Below are 24,927 nucleotides of genomic sequence, written 5' to 3'. Positions count from 1 at the left end.
CTTTCTTGTCTGAGTTTGTTACATAGTACCATCTTACTTTTAGAATCTTGGTCTTTTTGTATTTTATTTATTCAGCTTTCTAGGTTTTTTTTCTTTTTTTCTAATACATATATATATATATATATATGTAATTTTATTGTACTTTAGGTTCTGGGGTACACGTGCAGATCATGCAGGTTTGTTGCATAGGTACATACATGGCAATGTGGTTTGCTGCCTCCATCCCCCCATCACCTATATTTCGCATTTCTCCCCATGTTATCCCTCCCCAACCTCCCCACCCCCCACTGTCTCTCCCCCAGTGCCCCCAGCAGATTCCAGTGTGTGATGCTCCCCTCCCTGTGTCCATGTGTTCTCATTGTTCAACACCCGTCTATGAGTGAGAACATTTGGTGTTTGATTTTCTGTTCTTGAGTCAGTTTGCTGAGAATGATGGTTTCCAGATTCATCCATGTCCCTACAAAGGACATGAACTCATCATTTTTTATGGCAGCATAGTATTCCGTGGTGTATGTGTGCCACATACTCCTTGTCCAGTCTATCATCAATGGGCATTTGTGTTGGTTCTAGGTCTTTGCTATTGTAAACAGTGCCACAATGAACATATGCATGCATGTGTCTTTATAACAGAACGATTTATAATTCTTTGGATATATACCCAGTAATGGGATTGCTGGGTCAAATGGAGTTTCTATTTCTAGGTTCTTGAGGAATCACCACACTGTTTTCCACAGTGGTTAAACTAATTTACACTCCCACCAACAGTGTAAAAGTGTTCTTATTTCTCCACATCCTCTCCAGCATCTGTTGTCTCCAAATTTTTTAACGATCACCATTCTAACTGGCGTGAAGTGGTATCTCAATGTGGTTTTGATTTGCATTTCTGTAATGACCAGTGATGATGAGCACTTTTTCATATGTTTATTGGCCTCATATATGTCTTCTTTTGGAAAGTATCTGTTCATATCCTTCACCCACTTTTGAATGGGTTTGTTTGTTTTATTCTTGTAAATCTGTTTTAGTTCTTTGTAGATTATGGATATAAGTTCTTTGTCAAATGGGTAGATTGCAAACTTTTTTTTTCCCATTCTGTTGGTTGCTGGTTCACTCTAATGATTGTTTCTTTTGCTGTACAAAAGCTCTGGGGTTTAATTAGATCCCATTTGTCTATTTTGGCTTTTGTTGCCAATGCTTTTGGTGTTTTAGTAATGAAGTCCTTGCCTCCTTGCCTATGCCTATGTCCTGAATCGTTTTGCCTAGGTTTTCTTCTAGGGTTTTTATGGTGTTAGGTCTTAAGTCTTTAATCCATCTGGAGTTAATTTTAGTGTAAGGTGTCAGGAAGGAGTCCGGTTTCTGCTTTCTGCACGTGGCTAGCCAGTTTTCCCAACATCATTTATTAAACAGGGAATCCTTTCCCCATTGCTTGTTTTTGTCAGGTTTGTCAAAGATCAGATGGTTGTAGATGTGTGACATTGCTTCTGAGGCCTCTGTTCTGTTCCATTGGTCTATATCTCTGTTTTGGTACCAATACCATGCTGTTTTGATCACTGTAGCCTTGTAGTATAGTTTGAAGTCAGGTTCAGCTTTCTAGTTTTAGGGGAAAATGCAGATTGGATTAAAATTTACCATTCTGCATAATATATATGTAGGTATGTCTATATATATTTTCATCTTTAGTTTGTATAACTTTAAATAGTTTTGAGGCTCATCAGATTACTGTTACTTAGTTCAGTTTTAGCATTACATTCGAGTTCCTAGTAGATGAAAAGTTATTTCTGAAGGAACACATTAAAACTCTTTTTGCAAATGGAATAAAAATTTTGAAATAGTTCCTTTGTACCTCTGCTGTCCAATATGATAACCATGTTTACTGACCCCTAGAAATGTATGTAGCTAGTTTTGAGAGGTTTTTAGTGTAAAACACCAGATTTCAAAGGTTTGGCCTAAAAAATAATTTAGATATGTCATTAGTAATTTTATATTGATTATATGTTGAAATTATATTTTTGACATATTAAATAAGATAATTTTACTTTCAAAAAATTCAAACATAAATATATTAAAATGAATTTCATCTGTTCCTCACTTCTTTTTTTTTTTTTTTTTTTGTTCATAGGAGTAAAGTTTATTCAATTGTTAAAGTCTGTAAATAGCTTAAAAGTTTTCTTGACTCTGAAAAACAAAACAAAGGATCAACAACATTTTAAGCAAAATGTTAAAATGGTCACTTCAGACTTCTATTAGTTTGGTCCATCTAATTAATTCCTGTTCCTCACTTCTTAATGTGGAAACTAGAAAATTTACAATTATAAATGTCGTTTGCATTATATTTCTATTGCACAGAGTTGTTCTATACATTCTGGTCACATATATGTTTTTATATGTGACCCAAATTATTTTATGTGTCTGTTGACTGCCTGATGTGAAGAAAATGCTTTAATCTTTTCTATACATGTTTCATCCTATGAAGTATTTCATGACGTTAAAAAATACTTATATTTGTTTTGCTACAAAATGATACATGTTCTAAAATATTTTAACAAAAAATATGAACACAAAAGAAAACTATACGTAACCATTGCTAATATTTTGATACATTCCTTTTAGCATATGCACATTTTTTAACTAAAAAATTGTAGCAGTTGGTTTATTTTGTTTTAAGTTTTGTTTGCTTGTTTGTTTTTTGTTTTGAGATGGAGTCTCGCTTTGTCACTCAAGCTGGAGGGCAGAACAGTGGCATGGTCTTAGCTCACTGCAACTTCCACTTCCCGGTTCAAGCAATTCTCTGCCTCAGCCTCCTAGTAGATGGGATTACAGGAGCCCATTACCACGCCTGGCTAATTTTTGTAGTTTTAGTATAAATGGGGTTTCACCATCTTGGCCAGGCTGGTCTTGAACTCCTAACCTCATTATCCACCTGCCTTGGCCTCTCAAAATGCTGGGATCACAGGCATGAGCCACTGCCCCCAGCCTGGTTTATGATTTTTTAAACATAATATGAACATCTATCTTTGTCACTACTTTTAAGCTTTCCCACACTTATATATTTTAAGGATATAGCATACTCCCCATAAGTAACAGTGGTTTATGATAGTGATGATTTTTTAATCTTTAATAACAGCTTTATTGATATGTAACCCACATGCCATAAGATTCAAACTTTTCAACTATACAATTCAGTGTTTTTAAATTATATTCAGAGTTATGCAGCTATTATCCCTATCTAATTTTAGAACATTTTCAATACCCTAAAAGAAATCCTAAAAAAGTCATTCTCATCCTCTCTTTTTTACCCTCCATCCCTGGCAACCACCAATCTACTTTCTCTCTCTAAAACAGTTGTCTATTCTGAATGTTTCACATAAATGGAATCATACAATATGCAATCTTTTGTGTCTGACATCCTTTACTTAGAATAATGTTTTCAAGTTTCATCTATGTTGTGGCATGTTTCAATATTTCATTCCTTTTCATAGCTAAATAATATTCTGTTGTGTGGACATATAACATTTTGTTTATCCATTTATCAATTGATGGACTTTTGGGTTGTTTCTACTTTGTGGCTATAATAAATAATGCTACTACATGAACATTTGTGTTCAAGTTTTGGTGTGAACACATGCTTTCAATTCCCTTCAGTATATACATAGAAGTAAAATTGCTGGGTCATATGGTAACTGTGCTTAACATTTTGAAGAACTGGCAAACTATTTGTGGGTATACTGTTACAGAATCCTATAAGCAATGTAGGATTTGAGGGTTCTGATTTCTGCCACATCCTCACCAACACAATTGTGATTTTCAGCTGAGAGAATATTCATCCCTAAGAGAGACAAGAATCCAGTGGTGAGTGGTTTGGAAAGGGACCTCCAGGTCATTCTGTTGTGACCTAAACCCACCCCAATAGACATACACACACACACACACACACACACACACACACACACACTCAAAGTAGCTCGAATCACAGTGGTTAAGAGCATGGGCTCTAGATACAGATCATGGGTCAGAGGCAGGCTTTCATCTCTCTGACTTTGGGTGTGTTCTTTGCATCTCTTAGCCTCAGTAAAATGAGATGATATTTACTGTATAGCGGCTATTGTTAGAATTAAATGAGACAATGCAAGTAAAGCCCTTTGCCCAGTGCCTAGTACATAATAAATGCTCAGTAAGTGTTAGCTATTATTATTATGTGAATGGATCAATAATTTTCCATTAAATGAACTTGTTGTAATTTGCCTAACAAATTATTTTGTTGGGCATTTGGATTGTTTCCAGTTTTTCATGATTATAAGCAACGTTCTTTAGAAATAATTTTATGGCTAAATTTTTGCCCACATCCATGTTTATTTTCCTAGAATAAATTCTGTAAAGTGTTATTTCTTGGTATATTTTTTAAAGGTTTGAAAGACATTTCCCAATATTATTCTTGTTTAAATTATACTAAAGTTTTACTTTGAGGAGCGTAATCAGGTACTAAGTGTATCCCTGGAGTATTGCTAAACTGGTGGAAATCCTCACCTTATACCTAACAAATATAATGTAAACTAAAAACTGTCTTGCACAGGACAACCTAAATTTAACTCTAAAACCGCTGAATGAGAAAAGGTACAAGAGGATGTTTCATCTCATGCTCTCAGATCTGGACTCTCGAGTTTTGTAACTTTCCTCTCATTGCATCAATATCCTAACTAGACAAGAAAAATAGTTGTCAATGAAATCATGCACAGCAGATATTTTTGTTTAGTGTTTAGGCAAATCAAGGGCAAGAGCAAGGTAACAATAGAACCCAAATAGTCAAAGGGAATGATTCCTTGAGAATGTGCATGACCAAACATTCCTTACATTGTCAGGTCTAGGAGCCTTATAAAAGTAATCACTCACAAGTCTACCATGGCAATTTCATAACTAGCCTGGAAAGGATCAGACAGGGCATCAGATCTCCTCTGATGGATGTGGGAAAGCTTCAGGGAAAGGTAGGATTTTAAGAGTTATTTAACATTATGGCAGAAGTTTGGTTGAATGGTGGAATGCTCTGGAACTGACACAACTTGGGAGACTTAGTCTACTCAAATTGGAGGGGACTTTGCACAGATAACAGAGAAGAGGGGAAGATCTATCGGCAAGCAATGTGTTTCTACTGGTAGACTGGTAAATGTTTAACAACTGGGTCTCAAAAAAAAATTGAATTTACATAGTTTTTTTTTTAATTTTCCACGATATAAATATTCTACCATGGCAGATTTCTGATGTTAAGCTACCAACATGATATCACTCAGTACTTGAATTTCAGTTGCAGAAACATTTACATGGTAAAATCCATTAAGAATCCAGAGTCTAGAATTAATACCACAGACACTTTGAGGGCAAGAGGTTTTGCTTTCTTTTCCCAGGTTAAATGCCATGTTAAAGGATCACTTATGTGGTATTACATGTTGTGGCATGCACAAACAGGAATTGCAAACTTGCTAGAAATTCAAGAGGTCATCCTCTGGACAGTCAGCATATAAACCACCTTAGAGAGAGAGTTGTGCAATTGGTTCTTAGTGATCATAGAGAGAAATTCCATAGGATTCCACAATAGAGAAATGTGACTAGGTCTGCACATATATAATGTGAAAGTCAAGAGAAGATAATCCTAATTCCTTTCATTTGCACACGTCTTCATGGTTTATAAAGGGCCTTTTGCAAGATGATAAAATTTCATGTATCCTGTTTCCAGCTGTTCATTAAGGCAGATTGATAGGCAGTAAAACCAAGGTTTCTAGGTCACTTCTGTTCACATGAACAATTGACTCGAAGTGCATCTCTCCAATTCTCTGCAGATGAGAGATCTCATGAAGTACTGCAAAAGGAAGAACTGTCAGTTTAGTGGAGCCTGGCTCTGAGCCAAACCTGGATTAAGCACTTTCCTTACCTTGCCTCTGAAGCCACCCCACAATCCTAATCCTGTGAACTAGCAACTATCGTTTTCTTCCATTTTGCACATATAGAGTTTCAGTGATGTTAAATTACTCACCAAAGGTCATGCAATTTATAAATGCCTGAGCTGGAACACAAACCAGGACTGTCTGACACCTAAAGCCTCTATTAAGAATCTCCAGACTGGCTTAGGTCAAAGGTTTTAATAAAATTGTAGATATTTAATGTGCTAATTGGACAGGATGACCTAAAAGGTTCCAGGGTAGGAAGCATTAGCCTAAGGAAGGAGGAGTGGGTATGTGAGTGTTGGGGAAAGGGACCATAACAAGGGTGGTCAAAAAAAAAAAGAATGTGTCCACATGCTGTCATACTGAGCTGGGTAACTTACAAAGCCTGTGTATTTGTAACTGGCCTTTTCTATGTAAAGCATAAGCCTGAGACTGGGCGCAGTAATCCCAGCACTTTGGGAGGCTGAGGCAGGTGGATCAAAAGGTCAGGAGATCGAGACTGTCCTTGCCAATATGGTGAAACCCCGTCTCTACTAAAAATACAAAAATTAGCTGGGTGTGGTGGAGTGTGCCTGTAATCCCAGCCATTTGGAAGGCTGAGGCATGAGAATCGCTTGAACCCAGGATGTGGAGGTTGCAGTGAGCCGAGATTGTGCCACTGCACTCTAGCCTTAGAGTGAGACTCTGTCTCAACAACAACAACAACAACAAAAAAGCATAAGCCTGAAATAGGTCAGTCTTTCAGAGCTCCCTCTGCTGCCCGCTTTGTAGACTATGGCCCCTTTTCCATAAACTGTAAATTAGGCACTAAGTTCTATGACATCAGAGACTGACTACATCTTATGCACTGATGTTGCTGAATCTGCTGAATCTCTAATCCTATCCCAGTGTCTGCCATAGTAAGTACTTGTACGTTTGTTGAACTTTAACGGTGGTGATGATGGTGAAAGTAAATATTCAAAGTAATAGAAATGTATTTTTTCCACATATTATCTCATTTAATCCTTGTAATAATAACTCTATGAAATAAATACTATTCATCTTCCTAATTTATAGGTAAGAAAACCATGGTTTCGGGAGATCTTGTAACTTGCTTGAGGAAACAAAAATAAGTGACAGAAAATTAGCTCTGCCTGATACCGGATCCTTAGCACTTAACATTGCACTATAGGCAGTTGATATAGAATGCATTTGCTGTATTTCTAAGAAAGCTCATGTTATTAAAATTAGATGATAGAATTTAAGTTCTATGAAGAAAGGAACTCTGTTTTGTATAAATCTATATCCTTGGCACCTAAACAATTTTTTTTTTTTTGAGACGGAGTCTTGCTCTGTCCCCCAAGCTGGAGTGCAGTGGCCCGATCTCAGCTCACTGCAACCTCTGTCTCCCAGGTTCAAGCAATTCTCCTGCATCAGCCTCCTGAGTAGCTGGGACTACAGGCATAGGCCACCATGCCTGGCTAATTTTTTGTATTTTTAGTAGAGATGCGGTTTCACCGTGTTAGCCAGGATGATCTCAATCTCCTGACCTCGTGATCCACCCGCCTCAGCCTCCCAAAGTGCTGGGATTACAGGCATGAGCCACCGGGCCCGGCCAGAACAATTCTTTGCATATGTTAAGTGCTCAGTAAATTTTGATCGTGTATATGTATACAGGAATAAATAGAAACAATTATTTCAATAGGAATATGGCTTATAATCTAGAAAATTTCCAGCTCACAACAGATTATTTTAGTATGAATTTTAAGAAGGGTAGAGGTATGAACCCTAAATATTAAAATGAGATATTCAGCAATTTATTCATTTGTTTAAGAAATGTTTGTCTCCAACAAATATAATTAAGCATCTACTAAGTGCCAGTTAGTCAATGAAAAATCTATTGAGGCCGGGTATCATGGCTCATGCCAGTAATCCCAGCACTTTGGAGTTTGAGACCAGCCTGGCCAACATGGCAAAAACTCGTCTTTACTAAAAGTACAGAAATTAGCTGGGCACAGTGGTGGGCACCTGTAGCCCCAGCTACTCAGGAGTCTGAGGCAGGAGACTTGCTTGAACCTGAGAGGCGGAGGTTGCAGTGAGCTGAGATCATGCCACTGTACTCCAGCCTGGGCGATAGAGCGAAAATTCCTCAAGCACAGGCTGGCCAATGAGCCTGGGCCTACCTGATTCATCACACAGCTCTGTCCCAGTCTAGCCAATGATTCAGAAAGATAAAGAAGAAATTTTCCCAAATACTATCCTAAGGCCTCCTGAAACAATTTAAGGTCATTCCAACTGAAAGCACGATGTCTTCTCATCATTTTGATTCACTAAGAGATGAACTTAGCTTCCCCGCCTCCACACCCTGCCCCCCAGCTCCTACTCCAAATTATGCCAATCTCCAAGAGAAGCTGGACTGTGTAACTACAAAAAGACTGCATGTTAGACCTTGTTGATAGATGCATCTCATCCCGTGGAAGAACAAGCCAGGACAACTGGTACTGAAGTGGATTAAATCAACTTGTACCCATCTTCACCTGTTACTAAAATTTCAAATGTGGATTTTGAACAAACAAGTGTGTAAGCCTTAACCACCAGATGAAAATAAAATGGAATCTATTGAAAGTTGAACTCCCCCCCGACACACACACGCAAACAAAAACTGTCAGGGAACATTTCTACTCTTTTCTCCCAGAGATACACAGTCACTTTCTGAAGATGGGGATGATGCCATTTTCTATGTACCAGAAGTTTCCATACTGCATGGAAATCTAATGACAATTCCCAACATCAGTTAAGGACTTGTTTTTCCATTTTTTTGAACTTCAAATACTTTCTAAATTGTGTTAGTCGAAGCATTGTGTGTACATAATTAACTCATAGGTCCCTCTGGGCTCATCTAGCTAAACTTGTGGAGCTTAACTGAGCAAGACATTTGCTGATGTCTCTCTCTACAGTGATACCCATTGAAATGAATACCTTCTACAAGATGAAACCTAGGAAATGTCTTTTCCAAATTGGCTTTCTAGTGATCAGGGTTGATTTCTTTTCCAAATTGGCTTTCTAGTGATCAGGGTTGATTTCTTTTCCAAATTGGCTTTCTAATGATTTGGGTTGCTTCATTAAATGTTTTTTGTTGTTTCATAATGATGATCTTATTTTCTTTTAAAAGTTGAGTTTGAAATTTGGGAAAACATGGGGGGGTGGAATTCTATATTTTTTTCCCAGTTGAAGTGGGAAGACAGGTCTCTTTTCTGTATTAATTGGTTACCTGGTAATCCTCCCGGGCAGCAGTGGCTCTCTGGGCACAGGGCTCTTATGCTTATGTTCCTGTGTTTCAATGTGTCTTCCATGCTGAGAGCAAATAGAAAGGTGTTCCTGCACAAGCAAAACCTAACAGAGGGGCTGCAGTAATTTTTCCAAAACGAAGTGCAAAGGACAAGGGAGAGTGGACTTTTTCAGACTGACCCTGTTGACTACATTCATAACTCAGTCATGTGCTTTCCTCCACCTGTGTAGACACAGATGCTTTATTGAATACCAGCCTCCTACAGTTAGAAGATATTTGACTCTTAGGAATGGAGGAGTCAGTTACAAAGTTCTGGTCCCTGCTCTCCCTTCTATTGCTAGTACAGAGGGCTTAAGATAGGCTCTGAGCAGCGCTTTCCACTCACTCCTCTTTTTCTGAAGCTTGGAGCCCCAAACCTTATCCTTTAACTTCACCAAGGGATCACATGCATCATATAAGGGTGAGCAAAATGGACCTGGATGTAGACTTCCTGACTATCCAAAGGAACCTACTTCTCTTTGCTGTCCTCAAGTGCAGGTGTCCGGAGAAAGGCAGTGAGCTAGGGGCTCTAAGGTGCCAGCGTAGACGCGGCCCTTAGCTGAGTGGTCCGAGAAGGGAAGAGGTTGGAAGAGCGCGTCTATGCGTTCCACGTGAACCTGCAAGCTAGCTGCTTGCTGCCCAGGTGCCGGTTCGGGGCTGCATGCGCCCCACTGCAGCAAAGAGCAGCCGCAGCCTCTGCCTCGCTGCTGGGAAAGAGTCCTGGGGCTGCTGACGCGGTTGGGAGGAGCCTCGCTTTTAATGCACCAGCCGCCTCCAGCCTCCTGCAGCAGCAGCAGCAGCAGCAGCAGCTGCGAGTGTGCGCGTGTGGGTGTGAGGGTGAGTGCGCTGGCGCCGGCCGCAGCGCCCTGCCCAGCTCCCCGCAAGCTTCCCTACCCCCGCCTGCCGGAGCCGCCCTCCCGTGGGACCAGCACCCTCATCCCGGCCAGGCAAGCCTGAATCTTGCCCCTGCCATCTCGCCACTGCAGCTCGGGTCCAGAAAGGCACCATTTTGTCGCGGCTGCCCGCTCTCCCAGGGGGAGGAGGGATCTTTTTTGCATTTTGGAGCGGCTGCCAACGAGGGGAACCTGTTGGGCATCTCCCCAGCCCCGCTTGTGAGCGCCTCTCGGGCGGGCGGGCGGGACCAGACCCCTCCGGGCACGGCGCATCTTGGCACCCGGAGGCAGCGGAGGCAAGCGCAGCATCCTCGCTGGGAATTGGAGCTGGAGTGAGCGCACCGCGCGGGAGGAGCCGCCGCAGCCTCGCAGAACCCGAGTGGAGGAGGTGACAGCTCCATTGCCGGGTTTTTATTTTTTTTCTCTCCGCCTCCCCGTCTCCTCCTCAGGCTCGGACCATGGTGCAGTCCCACTGGCTCCCCTGCCCCCCTCTCCTGTGAGACTGGCTGCGGGGAGGGATCATGGATACTTGTCTGCCGGCTTCTGGTTCCCACGCAAGTAAGCCTGCTGTCAATGGAGGAGGACATTGATACCCGCAAAATCAACAACAGTTTCCTGCGCGACCACAGCTATGCGACCGAAGGTAACGCCAGCCCCGCCGCATTCCGCCGCTGGGGCCGGGCGCAAGTTGCGGATCACTGTGCTTCGCGGGCAGCTGGGCGCGTAGCGGCAGAGACTCCTCCGGGCCCCGGGGCTGGGGCGGGGGCTCGGCTGGCCCCGGCAGCCGCCGGTGCGCCCCGCATCCATCCGGGCTCCGCGAGGCGAGCCCGGCGTTCAGCAGCAGGTGGACCCGGCGCCCACGGGAGTTAAAATGGCCCTCAGGGATTAGGCTTTTCAGGGTGGGGCTCTCGCCCGGAAAGATGACCCCAGGAAGACAGATGACCCCTCCCCCAAGATACTTGCAGGGGTCTTCGGGCGAGATAAAAAGGGAGGGGCCCAGTAGGACCTTGGTCCCCCCTCCCTGAGCGAAACGATGTTGTGTCTCACAGTGGCTGCAGGGAGGGCATGGTTTCATTTCCTGCCCATTCATCTCCCCGGTCGGCCAGGTTACCTGCTCAGACAATCAAAATCCCAAAAGGCCCTTTGCAAACGGGAGAACCTCTTTTCTTTTAGAGGTGTATTAGCAAAAATAAAAAGGTGGCTGGGGAAATCGTGCTCTGGCGGCCAGCGAATGAGGCTGACACGTGGGGCGAGCAACGCGATCGGTGGGGCCTTTAAAAATCACCATTATGAATTCTGCAGCAGTAGTTTCTGCTGAATCAACAGCCAGCAGAAAGCAAGAGGGTTCAGCAGGCTGAGCTTTGCCAAGAGGTGAAATTGTCGTCTCTCCCTCTCTCCCAGCTTGTTCTGACATTTAGCCCTAGTGCTCTGCGGGCAGGGAGGGAAAGTCAGCAGGTGGAATCTCATTCTGCCTTTTGTGTGTGAATAGAGAGTAGAGGCATTTTTTCCCCAAAACCAAAACTTTTGCATTTTTGCTTTCATTTTCTACCTGTAGGCCTTTATCCTTAACCACTCATACAAAGTGTTACATTACCACATTGTAATATCCACGTGAGAAAATGTATGTGGAAGTGCTTTAGGACAATGTTGCAAGGAGTGTTAATTTAAAAATATTATTCTTAGATACTAAAATTTCTGTAGTATTTAATCAAATCGAAAGACGCCTAGAGAAATGTGATGGGGGGAAGTAAAAGGGTTCAAGCTCTGAAAGACATAAAAAGATACACACACATCTGGGGGCAAAAGTGACATCTTCTATAAACGTCCCTGGAAGTTCTAGCTAGAAGGAATGCCCAGTGCTATTGAAAGTATATTCTCCACTTGTCATCATTTTTGGAGAGCATCAAGCCTAGTATGCCCATGGTGCTAGACGGATAAAGCAGGGTTGTAAGCTCTGGCATCTAGGAGCTTAGAGATGGCTTTTAAGATATGCAGACCATCCCTCCCCTATACAGAGCACCATACTTACCAATTCTTTTTCTGCACATGATGGCAACCTGATTGTAAGATGTTCTCCCTCAGTCTTAGTGCTTTGTCACTGACTCAGTGACCTGATAACATATGACCAACTCTGTATCTAAGCATGTCATCCAAGAGAGAAGTTGCCTTGAGTCTGTTGGCTTATGGAGGAATATTTCTTTCTGTTTGTAACCACAAAAAAAGAGAGCCGCCTTCATGTTTTCTTGTATATTACATTATGCAGGCAAGGGAAACTTAGCAAGCTGAGAAAATGCCCAAAGTGGAGCTATGTGTATAGGAGTGTCAATTGTGAAGAAATCAGTTAAAAATGACATTCTTTATTGCTTTCAGGGCCCTGGATATTACCTTTGTTCTTATTTTTATTGCATTTTTGAAAATTCTGATTCTGAATAGAATACCTAGGTTCATATAGTCAAAAATTAGATATGAGTTTATAGCAATGAGCTTTCTGACATGTAAGAATCAATCTCTCAGATTTCTTTCTCTTTCTCAAACACACACATACACATACTAAATGCACTCAAAACTAACAAACCTTTATTTCACAGTAGCTTCCAGGTTTTAAAATCTGATCTTAGAGAAGGTATGGAAATAAAAGGAAATATAACTTAAACGATGTAAATACCAGAAGTTGGATAGAGCAAGAAGTTCTCTATCGTTTTGACCTATTTGTTTCAGGGAAGATTCATGCAATTTTGCTGCCAGCAGGGGAAGAGTCCCTGTTCCTCCAGTACCTTAAGACGTGTTAGCATACCTTGAAAGAGCACCAGATCAAAAGAATCTTTGTTAAAATTCTCCTCACCGGGAACCTGCCCCAAAAGTTTTCTTCCCATTTACGAACTTACATCCACTTACTGGGTGGGAAATTAGCTTCTCAGTCCTTCTACAGATCTTGCTTTTCTGTTTCTTTTAATATTTCTACAGTTTCCTCCTACCTGCTCGGTTATGTCAGATTGTTCTTTTTTTTCCCTCCAAAATATCTCCTTACATGTATTTCTGAATTTTTCTTCCGTTTGCTCAGATCATTCCACATTGCAGTGTTCTATTTAAAGCTGAAAGATTTTTGCTGTGTAGTTAGTGTGAAGGACTCTAAACTCAATTTGCATTGTAAGTGGTGGCTGCAGGCAAGTTCATCCAGCTAAGAGCAATGCAAATGCTAAAGGACACTTTCACCCAAGCTCCCCTCTCTCAGTCTCTCTCTCTCTCTCTTTCAAAATAATGCATGATGTACATTTATTAAATAAATTTCCTAGGACTCTTTTTTTTTTAATTCTGAGCATGAAAATTACTGCCCTCCCCTACCTTTCCCTATCTTTCCTCCTCTTTTAAAGTTAATATCTTTGAGCATCTTCTATGTTCCAAACACTGTGCTGAGCTCTTTATGTATAGCATTTCAGTATATCTAAACCCTGTCAAGTGGATGTTGTTATTTCCATTTTCAAATAAGGAAACTGATGCAACCGAGGACTGGAGATGTTACTAATTTGCCAAAAGTCACACATTCAGTGGAAAACCTTGTCTTCAAACTCAAGCCAGTGTCTGAAGGCCAGGTTCTCCCACTAGGAAATTCTGCACTGCTTCATTTTCCTTTAACTATCAGCTCTTACTATGGAAAGATTGTGATGGTTTTATCTCGGTGTGTAAGCCGCGTTTCTGTCTGGCATAAAATCCTTCGCAGGGATAATTTGAAGTGTGTGTATGGGGTTATATATGAGGAAGGGACTTGGGTGGGTTGAAATTTCCCACAAAAATAAAGTCAACACAACGGTTTGATTGGTTTTTTCTTTCTTTTTTTGATATGAAACTCCAGGTTTTCTAACCAAGGATTCGTCTCTTAAATCTTTCTATATGTGGGTTTCCTCCTGTATTTTTAGGCTTCTGTTAGATAAAACCCTATCTCCATTATAGCAGTCTGTGAGTTTTCTAGATTAATCTTCCTACTTTCAAATGGGGCCACAGACTGAATATTCTACATAGATGGGGTGTTTTAAAATAACTGCTCTGTTCTCAGTTTCCTTAGCTGGAAAATGGGACTAACAATAGACCCCATGCCAAAGAAAAATTATTTGATACAGAGAAAGCACTCAAGCACTCGGGACATGACTAATACAAAGCCCGGCCTTAATTCATTATAGCTGTTATTATTACTTAATGTACTTGTTGGTTATATTCTGGCAACAAGTGGGTTCCATCTTCCCTCAGAAGCCTTTTTTAAAAACTACCTTGTTTATACATATTAAAGGAAGAATAAGTTTACTATTCTGAGTAGCTCCTTTCAATTATTGATTCATTCGGCCTTTTATTCCTTCAACAAACAGTGAAGTTTTGCAGAAGGGATACAGGATGTTCCAGTACAGACATGGTCTCTGTCCTCATGGATCTTTCAATCTAGCAGAGGAGACAGTATTAGACAAATAATTTTGCAAATAAATATATAGTTACCAATTGTGATAAGTGATAGGAAAGGCACAAGGTGCCTTGGGGTCATAAGGTAGAAAGGTGGATCTAATTTAGATTAGGAGTTCCAGGACAGCCTCTTAGAGACAGCTGAAGCTGAGAACTAAAGGATGAATCTGCAATTAACAAGAGCTGAAAGCATTTTAGGTAGAAGGGACAATAGGTACAAACGTTCAGAGAGTTAAAATAGCCTGATTCAAGGAATGGAAAGATGACTATGGCTGGGAGCAGGGAGAAGAGTGACAAATATGGGACTGGAGTCTGCAGTTCATTTTAGAATGTACGAAAAGCAAGAAAGATTAATGCTAGGATAGAGGAATGGATAAATGAATAGACATATGATAAAGCAAGTATAAAATGTTAAGGACTAAATCAAGGTAGTGAGTCTATGGATAATTACTGTATTTTTTTTTTCCAATTTGTAGTCTGTTTGGATTTTCATAATAAAATGTTGGGGTAAAAAAGACTGGAGAACTATTCAGGACCAGATCACATCAAGCCTTGTAGACCACAAGGAGTTTGGACTCTCTCCAAAGATGAATGGAAAGCCATTAAGAGATTTCGATTGGAGGAGATGGAAATATGATCAGATTTGTTTTTTTATAAGCTTAGTCTGGCTGCTGTGTAGGATGGGGTTAGAGATCCAGGCATGTAATGAAAAGGAATAAAAGTTGGGAGATAATTAGGAGGTCATAGTGTGCTCCAGGATGGTGGCAGCATGAGAGATGGAGAGAATTAGATGGATTTGAGATACGTAATAGAGAAAGAATGCATAGGACTTACTTGATATGATTGGGTGCAGATGGAGAAGGTGATACCAAGGATGACTCCCAGAATTTTGCCATGAAAATGGATGCATAATGGGGTTTGTCACTGAAAGGGCAAACAGACTTTGAAAACTGATTAGTTTGAGAAGCCTGTGAGACATCTAGTTTCACATTGAGACTTCACAAGTAGACAATTGGATTTCTGGGTCTGAAGCTCAAGAGAAAGACCTGGAATAGATAATAAATTTGAGATTAAACATCACCGGCATATGAAAGGTACTTAAAACTGTATGAATAGATGAGCTATCTCAGATAAGAGCATTTCAGGGCAAAATTTGAAACAATGAGTGAGAAATTACAAGGAAGTGGATCTTGGCTTGGTATGAAGAAATAGTAACAAAAAAGTACCTCACAATAGAATAGGGCCTTGGTAAGCATAACTAACCATCCACTGACTTTATTCAAGTAATACTATAACATATGGCCATTTCTCAGCAATGTGGTAGAATAAGAAGAGTCTAGTCTTGGATGAGTTGAGTTTAGAGGGTCTCCAAACTTGAGAACTGAGTGATTCGTGAAATGCATTAGCTTTTTAGGGCCACAGAGAATAAAAGTGAGAAAGTGAAGGTTCCTCCTTCATCCCCCATTCCATATACGCTCCAGAAAGAAGGAAGCTGTGCTGAATAAGGCTGGGAAGGTACATGAAAATGGCTTTTGATATGAAGATGCTGGGAAGGCATTGAAAAAATAAAAGGAGGTAGTGTCATATGATGGAGAGCTGCCTCATAGTTCCTTAAGTTGCTTTGGTATTTGTATGCAAATGCCAGATCAGAATGCTATTTCCAATGCATATGGATGAATGTTTGAGCTCTCCGCTGTTCTCAGAGAAACCTGAAATGGGAGGTGAGAAGAGCTGCCTTACACTTTTATAAATGACCTTTCTGGGGATGGGGAAATATTCTGCTACTAAACATAATAACCAGAATGCATTGAAAATCACTAGCAAGTATTTATTATTAGCATCCAGGTCCCCAGGGGCAATCCCAAGCCCTTTATGAGTGCTAGTCAGAAATGTACCAGTAAACCTGGGGTGAATAATATTAGGCCAGTCCTGTCAAAATATTGGTAATGCCGAATAAAAAGAGCACAGCTGTAGACTGACATTCCAAGACTTTGGTGTTTGCATGCAAGAAGAAATAAGCGTACAATTTAGACACTTAGCTGAGGGAAAGGAACTAATGTATCACGAGTACTGTCTATTCCGGGCATTTTCCTAGGTATTTCTTATGTTTACTCATTTAATCTCCTTCAACAACCCAGAAAGAATCGTTGCATTAACCCCATTTTTAAAATAAGAAATTTCGAGGTACAGAGAACCAAAGGAACTTGTGTAACAAACACATGTGTATTACAAACATACTCACTTGTAAGTGGCATAACTAGATTAGAACCCATGACTGTGTGGTTCTAAGCACATGCTCTTTGCCCACCCATGCTTCTCAGGATCTTTTGGGAACATGCAAGTTGTGTTCCACTCTCCATATATATCCCCCTGGTGCCTACTTGGTGCTGCTGGATTCACTTGACCCATCTTCTCCTAGCACAGCAGTCCACATCTCTGGGCCTTTTCCATTATCCCACAGGGAGGGAGCTGAATTCTCCGACCCAGTAACAGAATCCTTAGCTGACTCGCTCCTGTAGATTTCTTCTGTTCTGCAATAAGAAAAGAAAAAAAAATGTTTATGGAATTGAGCAATCAAGATGTGAGAACTAGCTGGAGTTTTTTTGAATAGCTTTCTCCATATCACTCATCCCCAATGTAGGACAGTAACCATGGAGCTCCCGGGCTGAGCTGAGATGGACCATCTAGGCACCCACTCTCTCCAGCTCATGACAACTCATATAGTTGCCTGGGCCACAGCAAGAGGAATATGACAGAGGCAGCTGTGGGATGGCAGATGTCCGTTTGCATATAAATATGAAGATGTCTGAGGCCTCATTTTGGCCAGAGTGGCTCTGCAGCTGGTTCCCCTCATCTTCCGTTAATAAGAAGACGAGTTTTCTTTCACCCAACTTGTCATCTTACCACCAAATTTCCTTCTTTTGCCTCTCCAGTAGACCTCTAGAATCAGGCTGAAAGTCAGCCCCAATAAGACTATCTCACAGAAAGCACAGATTATTTTTATAAGTCCGCTAGGAACTTTGTCAGAAATAACCCAGGAACACTTGAGTTCTTCTGCTCCAAGTTCACTGTGGAAAGAGTTAATAGTGGGAAATATTAATAGTCAATGTTCATAGCTTTCTTTGGAGAAAGTGTCATCCTTGGTAATGGGAAAGGGTGTGTGCATATATAGAGGAAGTCAAACTTCCACTTCTGTGCTTTAGAAGTAAAAGACTTGATTGCTTACAACAAATGTTAAATGAAGGGAGGTCTTTGGGTAAGGGGAAAAGTGATGTTTGGAGTTTAGGAATCTAGAGGGGCCCCTATGAACAGGTTTTAACATGAGAAGGATGGGATCTGTTGGAAGGAGTGTGCCAAGAGTACCTTACCTGTGGGAGGATGTGTTTCAGGTGTACTGGGCTTTGTGCTTGATGTATTAGTCAGCTCAGACTGCATTTAAAAACAGCCACATACTAGGTTTCTTAAACTATAGAAATTTTGTTTTCTCACAGTTCTGGAATCGGAAAATCCAAGATCAAGGTGCCAGCAGAGTTGGTTTCTGGTAAAGTCTCTCCATGTATAACCAATTTCTTGCTGGGTCCTCATGTGGCCTTTCTCCTGTATGCAAGTGTGAAAAGAGAGAGAGAAATCTCTGCCACTTTTTTCTCTTCTTGTAAGGGCACCAGCCCTATAAGACCTTATCCTTATGACCTCATTAATCTTAACTATCTCCTTAAAGGACCTATCTCCAAATACAATCACACTAGGAGCTGGGGCTTCAACATATAGATTGGGGTGGAGGGAGGCACAATTTGGTCCATAACACTGAGGAACTGAAAACCTTCTCCATCAGGCATTGCTTATCACATTGCTATGAATCCTTGTTAAGTAATGAACCTTAAGTGGTCACAGAATGGAAGGCCACCTCCTCCATTTAATGTAAAGAGATCAGCTCTGTGTCCCTCTACAGACACACAAGGGTATAGAGGGTAGCAAAGCTGTAAATGTCTCTACTGGGGAATATTGCAGCAAGATGCTGCTGGGATTTCCCAGGTAGTCTAAAAGACAGAACTTGGGTGCCTAAATACAAAATACCACCAGGAAGGGCTTTACCAGCAGAGAGAGCTGCACAGGAAACTCAGTGAGACTGACATTGCTCATGTAGCTTTGTAGAAGTCAGGTTAGGGCTAGAGACACTCAAGTTGGGAGGTCTGTTGGTTCATGCCAACTGCGCTATTGTCATTCACATTTCCCTCTGCCTTTATGTTTTTAAGTAGAATAATACTACATTCTTTTTTACTTAAAAAGATTCAAGCATGATAAGTAGATAAAGCATGAATCACCTCCATCCCATGCCCATCCTACTTTCCTACCCAAAGGTTACCATTATCAGTAGTTGGTAGATTTCCTCAGAGCCATCTTTCTATTCATACATTTAAATATACATGTTCAGGTATATTGTTGGGGAGGATGTTTGCATAAATGAATACACGCTGCCTGTTTTATTTGCACTTTGTTTGTTCTCCTACTTAGTAATATGCCTTCAAGATCTTTCCATATCAGAACACCAACATCTGTCTTGTGCCTTTTAATGGCTGCACAGTGCTCCATAGTATTACTGTACCAAAGTTTATTTAGTAGTTCCCTGTGGATAGAAAATTGTTTCCAGCTTTTATGTTACATAAAATGCTGCAGTGATTATTTGTGTACATGTGTTTTTGTTTAAATGTTCTCCTTCCTAATTTTATTACGCTTAAAGCTGAGATGACCATTCCCATTTCTTAGCAAAATGGCAAGAAAAAAATCAGAAATCTCTGGTCTTCTGTTTGTTTTCTGTGTAATCTTGGATCAGTCATTTAAACTCAAGAACCTGAATTTCCTAATGTAGAGAATGAGAATACCTGGCATATCTATTTATATGTGTCCAGTACTGTGTCTTCCAAAACCATTGTGGATTTGAGTGTTAATAAATAATAATGACTGCTGATAGTTATGGAGGGCTTTCTGTGTGCCAGGTACAGGCTTTGAGCTTTAAAGTATTTTGCTCATGTAGTCCAATTTAATTGTATAGGCTGACATGGTTCTTATCCCCCTTTAAATGAAAAGTTAAAGCAGAATGGTATGATTACTAGCCATTGTTACACAACAGTGAGTAGAACAGAAGTCATATCCAGGTTTGTCTGATTCCAAACCCTGTATTCTTAAACTTGGCAAAAATTCTTCACAATAGAGTATATGAACACCCTATTTAAAAGCACAGTTATGATGTTGACAGAGAAAAGATGATTCATTTTTCTAAAAAAATATTCTTCTGAATCAATCAATACAAGGGTCCGATTTCTACCAAGGATTTGAAAATGAACTGAGGGAAAATGGGAAGGCAATGCAGTATTGTAAACAGTAATGTGGAATGCACATCGCAAGACCTGGGTGGGATTCCAGTCCTGCCACCATAATTAGTCAGTTTTACTCTCTGGGCTTCAGTTTCCTAATCAACTACAATAAGGTTGAAGATGGGGGAGGGAAGACATGCTCTCTACAGACTTTTCTGACTTTTAGTTTCTATGAGGCATTATTTCTGTATTTGTGATCATCTAGATCTCTTTGGTATGTTCTGATGTTCTACTCAGGGGTGAGACAGGGAAAACATGGGAATAGGCTTTAATGACTCCAGAAATTCCAGGTCTGGCTGTACTTCCTGATGGGTCAGAGCATCCTTCTGGCAAGAAGGCTCTGGTGCAGCCAAGAGGCGGAGCCAGAAAGGGAAACTTCTCTTTGCCAAAAGCTGCTGCAGATGGAGGAGCCAGTCTGTCTGGGCAGCCATGACTTTGAGAGGAGCCATTTGGCAAAGTTGTTGGCAGGAGCTGCTTTGCAGCATGAATGCTGGAGACAGTCCTGGGCTGGAGTGAATCAGGGACGCAGCAAAGGTGGCTGGTGGAACAAATAACCATCTGGTGAGCAGGGCGCTGCTCATCTTGCCACACTGATGGGGAAGAGCAAGTGCCAATCAATGAGGTTAAGCTCTCAATCTCATGATCTGACAGGCACAGTAGCATTTCTCTCCTGCTATTGTATACTCCATGGAGGGGGTTATAAACTCCAAGGGAACGTAGTTCTTTCAGAAACCAGGAAGACCCCAATTTCTTCCATTATTATAAAGTAGGAAAGAAAATTTATCAATTCAAACAAAAATTACTTATTGCCAAGTGCTACGTAGGATGTGCTGGGTCATATGGTGAAGTAGAAGAATATAGTCTTGTTCTCAAACATCTTTCCATCTATTTGGGCAAGTGACACTCAGTCCTTCTCAAAATGTAATTAACCACAGAAGCCAGGGTGCATGTGACTGTGTCCTGTTTATCTCTCTATTATCATGAGGTGGCTGAGGTGGTGGAATCAGAGCCCACCTGGCTCTAAACCCAACCCCGGCTGTGCTAGTTCTGTGGCCTTGGGCAGGTTACTTCATCTTGCTGAGTGTTTTCTTGCCTACAAAAATATGGCAGGGGACTAGGCAATGTGTTATTGTTTATATGTGAGAAATAAACAAATACAGAAGAATCCTTTCTACTCCTGCATTTGAAACCAAGTTGACAGTGAACTTGAAAAGTTACGGGAAGGAGTCATAAAAAATAATATACCAAATTTACTAATTTCAAAGACAGGCCCGATGAAGAATCAAGGCCTCACCTTTGAGTATGGATCTGCTGATTGGGGTGGTAATATTTTTCTTGCACAAACCATACCCCAAATGACAAACACCATGCCCAATTTTGATTTCCTTGAGGTTAAACAAGAACATAAATATCACAGAAGCAATCTTACTACAGAATTCTCCTAGATTCTTATAATTATTCCCAAATTTTTATATCTCCTACTTTTAATTTGACAATTCTTTGTCAAGTCTTTTGAAATTCTTCAACTGACTTTTCATATAAAACAATCATCCTTTCTTTTCACACTGTTCTTCTCATCACCTTCCATAATATTTAATTAAATAACAAGTATAACTGGCATCAGGAGATTTGGAAACAAACACAAATGGCTCTCAGTAAACATGCAGCTCAACCCGAAAAAGCAGAAGTGTGCCTATGTACCAGAGATTAGCCTACTCAATTAACTGTGAGTATTTATAAAGCATGTTGTTGGCCTGTTTTACAGAGGGAATGGAAGGCTTTTTACATTTTGGAGAGTCAGCTCCTTGGAGGTCTGTTAGAAGGACTTCTGCTGTAATTATGATGATGAGGAAGAGCCACTATATACTGAGTGCCTGCAATGTAGCAGGAATCGGGTTAAGTATTCTGCATGTACTCTGTGGTATACTATGTATTATGTATCTATGGTACACTATATATGATGTATATATGATATAGATGCCTGTGTGTGCATATATATGTGTGTTTATGCATGTATCTATGTGTGTATATATATAATTTAAGCTTCACAACAACCCTCAAAAGTATGTACAATTAGAGTGGAATTAGGTGAGACTTTAGATCTTATTCACCATTGTTTATCCATCTCCTAGTATAGCATCTGTGGAAAAAGCACTCATTACACACTTATGAAGTGAAAGAGAAAACAGATTTCTACTTTACTGATGATAAAACTGAGGTTTAGAGAATTTGTGTCATTTTTCTCAGTATCAATCGGCAAACCCAGCACTTGAATGCAGGTATGTCTGACATAAAAATATATATTCTTGAAAGCAAATTGAGGTACAATACAATAATTTTTCTGTACAAAGTTCTTAGACATATACTTTGGATCTCATATTGCCTAAGAATATCCTAATAGGATGAAACTTTGGTATTAACTCCATCATGTAAAAGTATGTCGATGTTCTAGAACAGGGGTCAGTAAACTTTTCCTGCAAAGGGCCAGATAATAAATATTTTAGGCTTTGTTGACCATAGCCTTGAGTAGTCTTTGTCCCAGCTGCTCAATTCTCCCATTATAGAATGTAGGCATGGTTGTATTCTAGCGAAACTCTATTTACAAAATCGAGGAGTAGCTTGTAGACCATCATTTGCTGACCCCATTCTAGAAAAGCATTGGGAACACAGTACTGGTTCAAACAATGTTAATCTTCCAAGTGAGTGGCTGCAGCAAGTGCTAGAGGGAAGCTCACCTCACCAGAAATGGTGAAGTGGAGAAGTGGGGCCTTGGTGGGATGCTGGCAGGTAGAGAGGTGTGGCAATGGCTTTCCTTATTGGAGGCAGAGTCTTGTGTGATGTTAGGAGGCAAAAGTATGCAAGGAAGGTGGGATGTTGTTTTAACAAGTGAGCTGGAGATTAGAGATGTAACAGAATGTTTGACAGCTCATTAGAGTTCCCACACATAACCATATCCCTTCTAATCAGTGTCTGTCCAATAGTTGACTCAGTAGTCATTTTTAAAACATTTTTCATATATTAGGTACTGTGCTAAAAAACCTCGGTATAAAATTTTTAAAAATCAAGACCCTGCTCTCACAGGGCTTGCATGCTATTGGGAATATATACATTAAAAACACGTGAATGTGAATATGAAAACTGTTAAAGGAAAAGAAAAATCCTCTACGAGAACAAAGTACATGTTCACTGATGAAAATTTGGACTGTACAGAAAAGTCTAAAGAGAAAATCAAAGTTACTTCTAGCTATGCCAGAGACAGTCATTATAAACATTTTTTTTTTTGAGACGGAGTTTCGCTCGTTACCCAGGCTGGAGTGCAATGGCGCGATCTCGGCTCATCGCAACCTCCGCCTCCCGGGTTCAGGCAATTCTCCTGCCTCAGCCTCCTGAGTAGCTGGGATTACAGGGGTGCGCCACCATGCCCAGCTAATTTTTTGTATTTTTAGTAGAGACAGGGTTTCACCATGTTGACTAGGATGGTCTTGATCTCTTGACCTCTTGATCCACCCGCCTCGGCCTCCCAAAGTACTGGGATTACAGGCGTGAGCCACCGCGCCTGGCTATAAACATTTTTAATGTGCTGTATTTCCTTCCAGACTCAGAGAGAGAGAGAGAGAGAGAGAGAGAGAGAGAGAGAGAGAGTGTGTGTGTGTGTGTGTGTGTGTCTCAGAGACAGAGAGAGGTGAATGGAGAACGCTAGAATTATATGCAAAACAGCATTGTATATAGAGTTTGTTTGCTTTTGCCCTAAACACAAACTGTTAGCATTTTTCTATAATATTCTATAGTTGAAGCACCCTTTTGCCAGTCGCCTAATAATGAAAGTTTAGATTATTTCCAATATTTACTATAATAATTCTGAAATAGATAAGTAATATCTTTGATTATGTTTTAGACTCTAAATCATGTATTTGGTTATGTTTTAGAACACGTTTCTAAAGGCAGGATTACTGAGTTAAATGGCACGAACAATTATGTTCCTAGATGATAGGAATAAATGACCTTCTAAAATGGCTATCCCAAGGAGTAGCTTTGCAATTACTGTGGCCCTTTTCACTTTTGTTCTATACATATTTTGCTTCCATCTCACGTTGTCACAGATTTTCAAGGTGCTCAAGTTTATCCTAGGGAACTTATATGGGGTGAAGATCAGGAGAAATTTCATAAAGATACAGACATTGAATTTTAATTTGATCCCATTGCCCTTCTACCTCCCAAAGCTCCAGGTACTTGGACCGTTTCTGAGAGGAGAGGCAGGTTCAATTCTTAGCCTCTGCCATTAAGCACATGGGTGAGTAGTTTGTTCCCTGGGATTCAGTTGCCCACCTATGTTAAATAAAATTACTTTCATGGTTCCAGGGCATCATTTGTAGATGAGTATATGGAACCTGGTGACCCAGAAATGTTAATTTTCTTCAAACTGGTGAGTAGGTAACTTCAAAGAATGATTGACCCAGTATGACAACCAGTGTGGTTGTTTAATGAGCTAGCCTCTCATGGGGTACAAATTTGACATTTCTGAAAGCTGTGCTAACTTTTTTTTTTTTTTGGTTAATACTATGTGTGGTTGAATGCAATTTGAACCCAGGCAAATCTGAAAAAATTAGACTTCAACTGTCATTGACTTGAGACTTCCAGATATCTCTAGTCTTCTCCCAAAACTGGCACTATTGCTTAATCTAAATGAAAAGTACAAATCTTATAAATTACCACTATAGTTAACATTCTATAATTGAACCATAATTTTACCAGCCACCTAATGATGGAAGTTTAGATTATTTCCAATATTTGCTGTAATAATTGTGAGATAGATAAATAATGGCATGACTCTAAATCATCTCTTCAGTTATTTTTTAGAACAAGTTTCTAAAGGCAGGATTACTGGGTCAAATAGTGTGAACAATTATGTTTCTAGATGATAGGAATAAATTGCCTTCTCAAATCGCTGTCCCAAGGAGTACCTTTGTAATTGCTAAGGC

At 40.3% G+C, this 24,927-nt stretch overlaps 1 protein-coding gene across 19 annotated transcripts in view; it reads left to right on the top strand.

Moving 5' to 3' along the window:
* PPP2R2B (protein phosphatase 2 regulatory subunit Bbeta) overlaps nucleotides 1-24,927 on the top strand; it is a 478,247-nt gene that overhangs the window by 189,477 nt on the left and 263,843 nt on the right. For 6 of the 19 annotated variants that reach the window (XM_012456992.3, XM_012456750.3, XM_064366483.1 and 3 more), the window contains one exon: nucleotides 10,580-10,773. The exons of 11 other annotated variants lie outside the window; for them this stretch is intronic. In XM_012456992.3, coding sequence (XP_012312415.1) covers nucleotides 10,580-10,773 — 194 coding nt within the window. Of the gene's footprint in view, nucleotides 1-10,020; nucleotides 10,774-24,927 lie in introns of those variants that run through there. 2 more of the 19 variants (XM_012457196.3, XM_064366491.1) reach the window with 2 other exon arrangements.

This window comes from Aotus nancymaae, unplaced genomic scaffold (genome assembly GCF_030222135.1).
Source record: "Aotus nancymaae isolate 86718 unplaced genomic scaffold, 86718_ANA_hifiasm-v0.15.2.pri h1tg000064l_1, whole genome shotgun sequence".
Classification (NCBI taxonomy): Eukaryota; Metazoa; Chordata; class Mammalia; order Primates; family Aotidae; genus Aotus; species Aotus nancymaae.
This window is presented reverse-complemented; position numbering and strand designations above follow the sequence as displayed.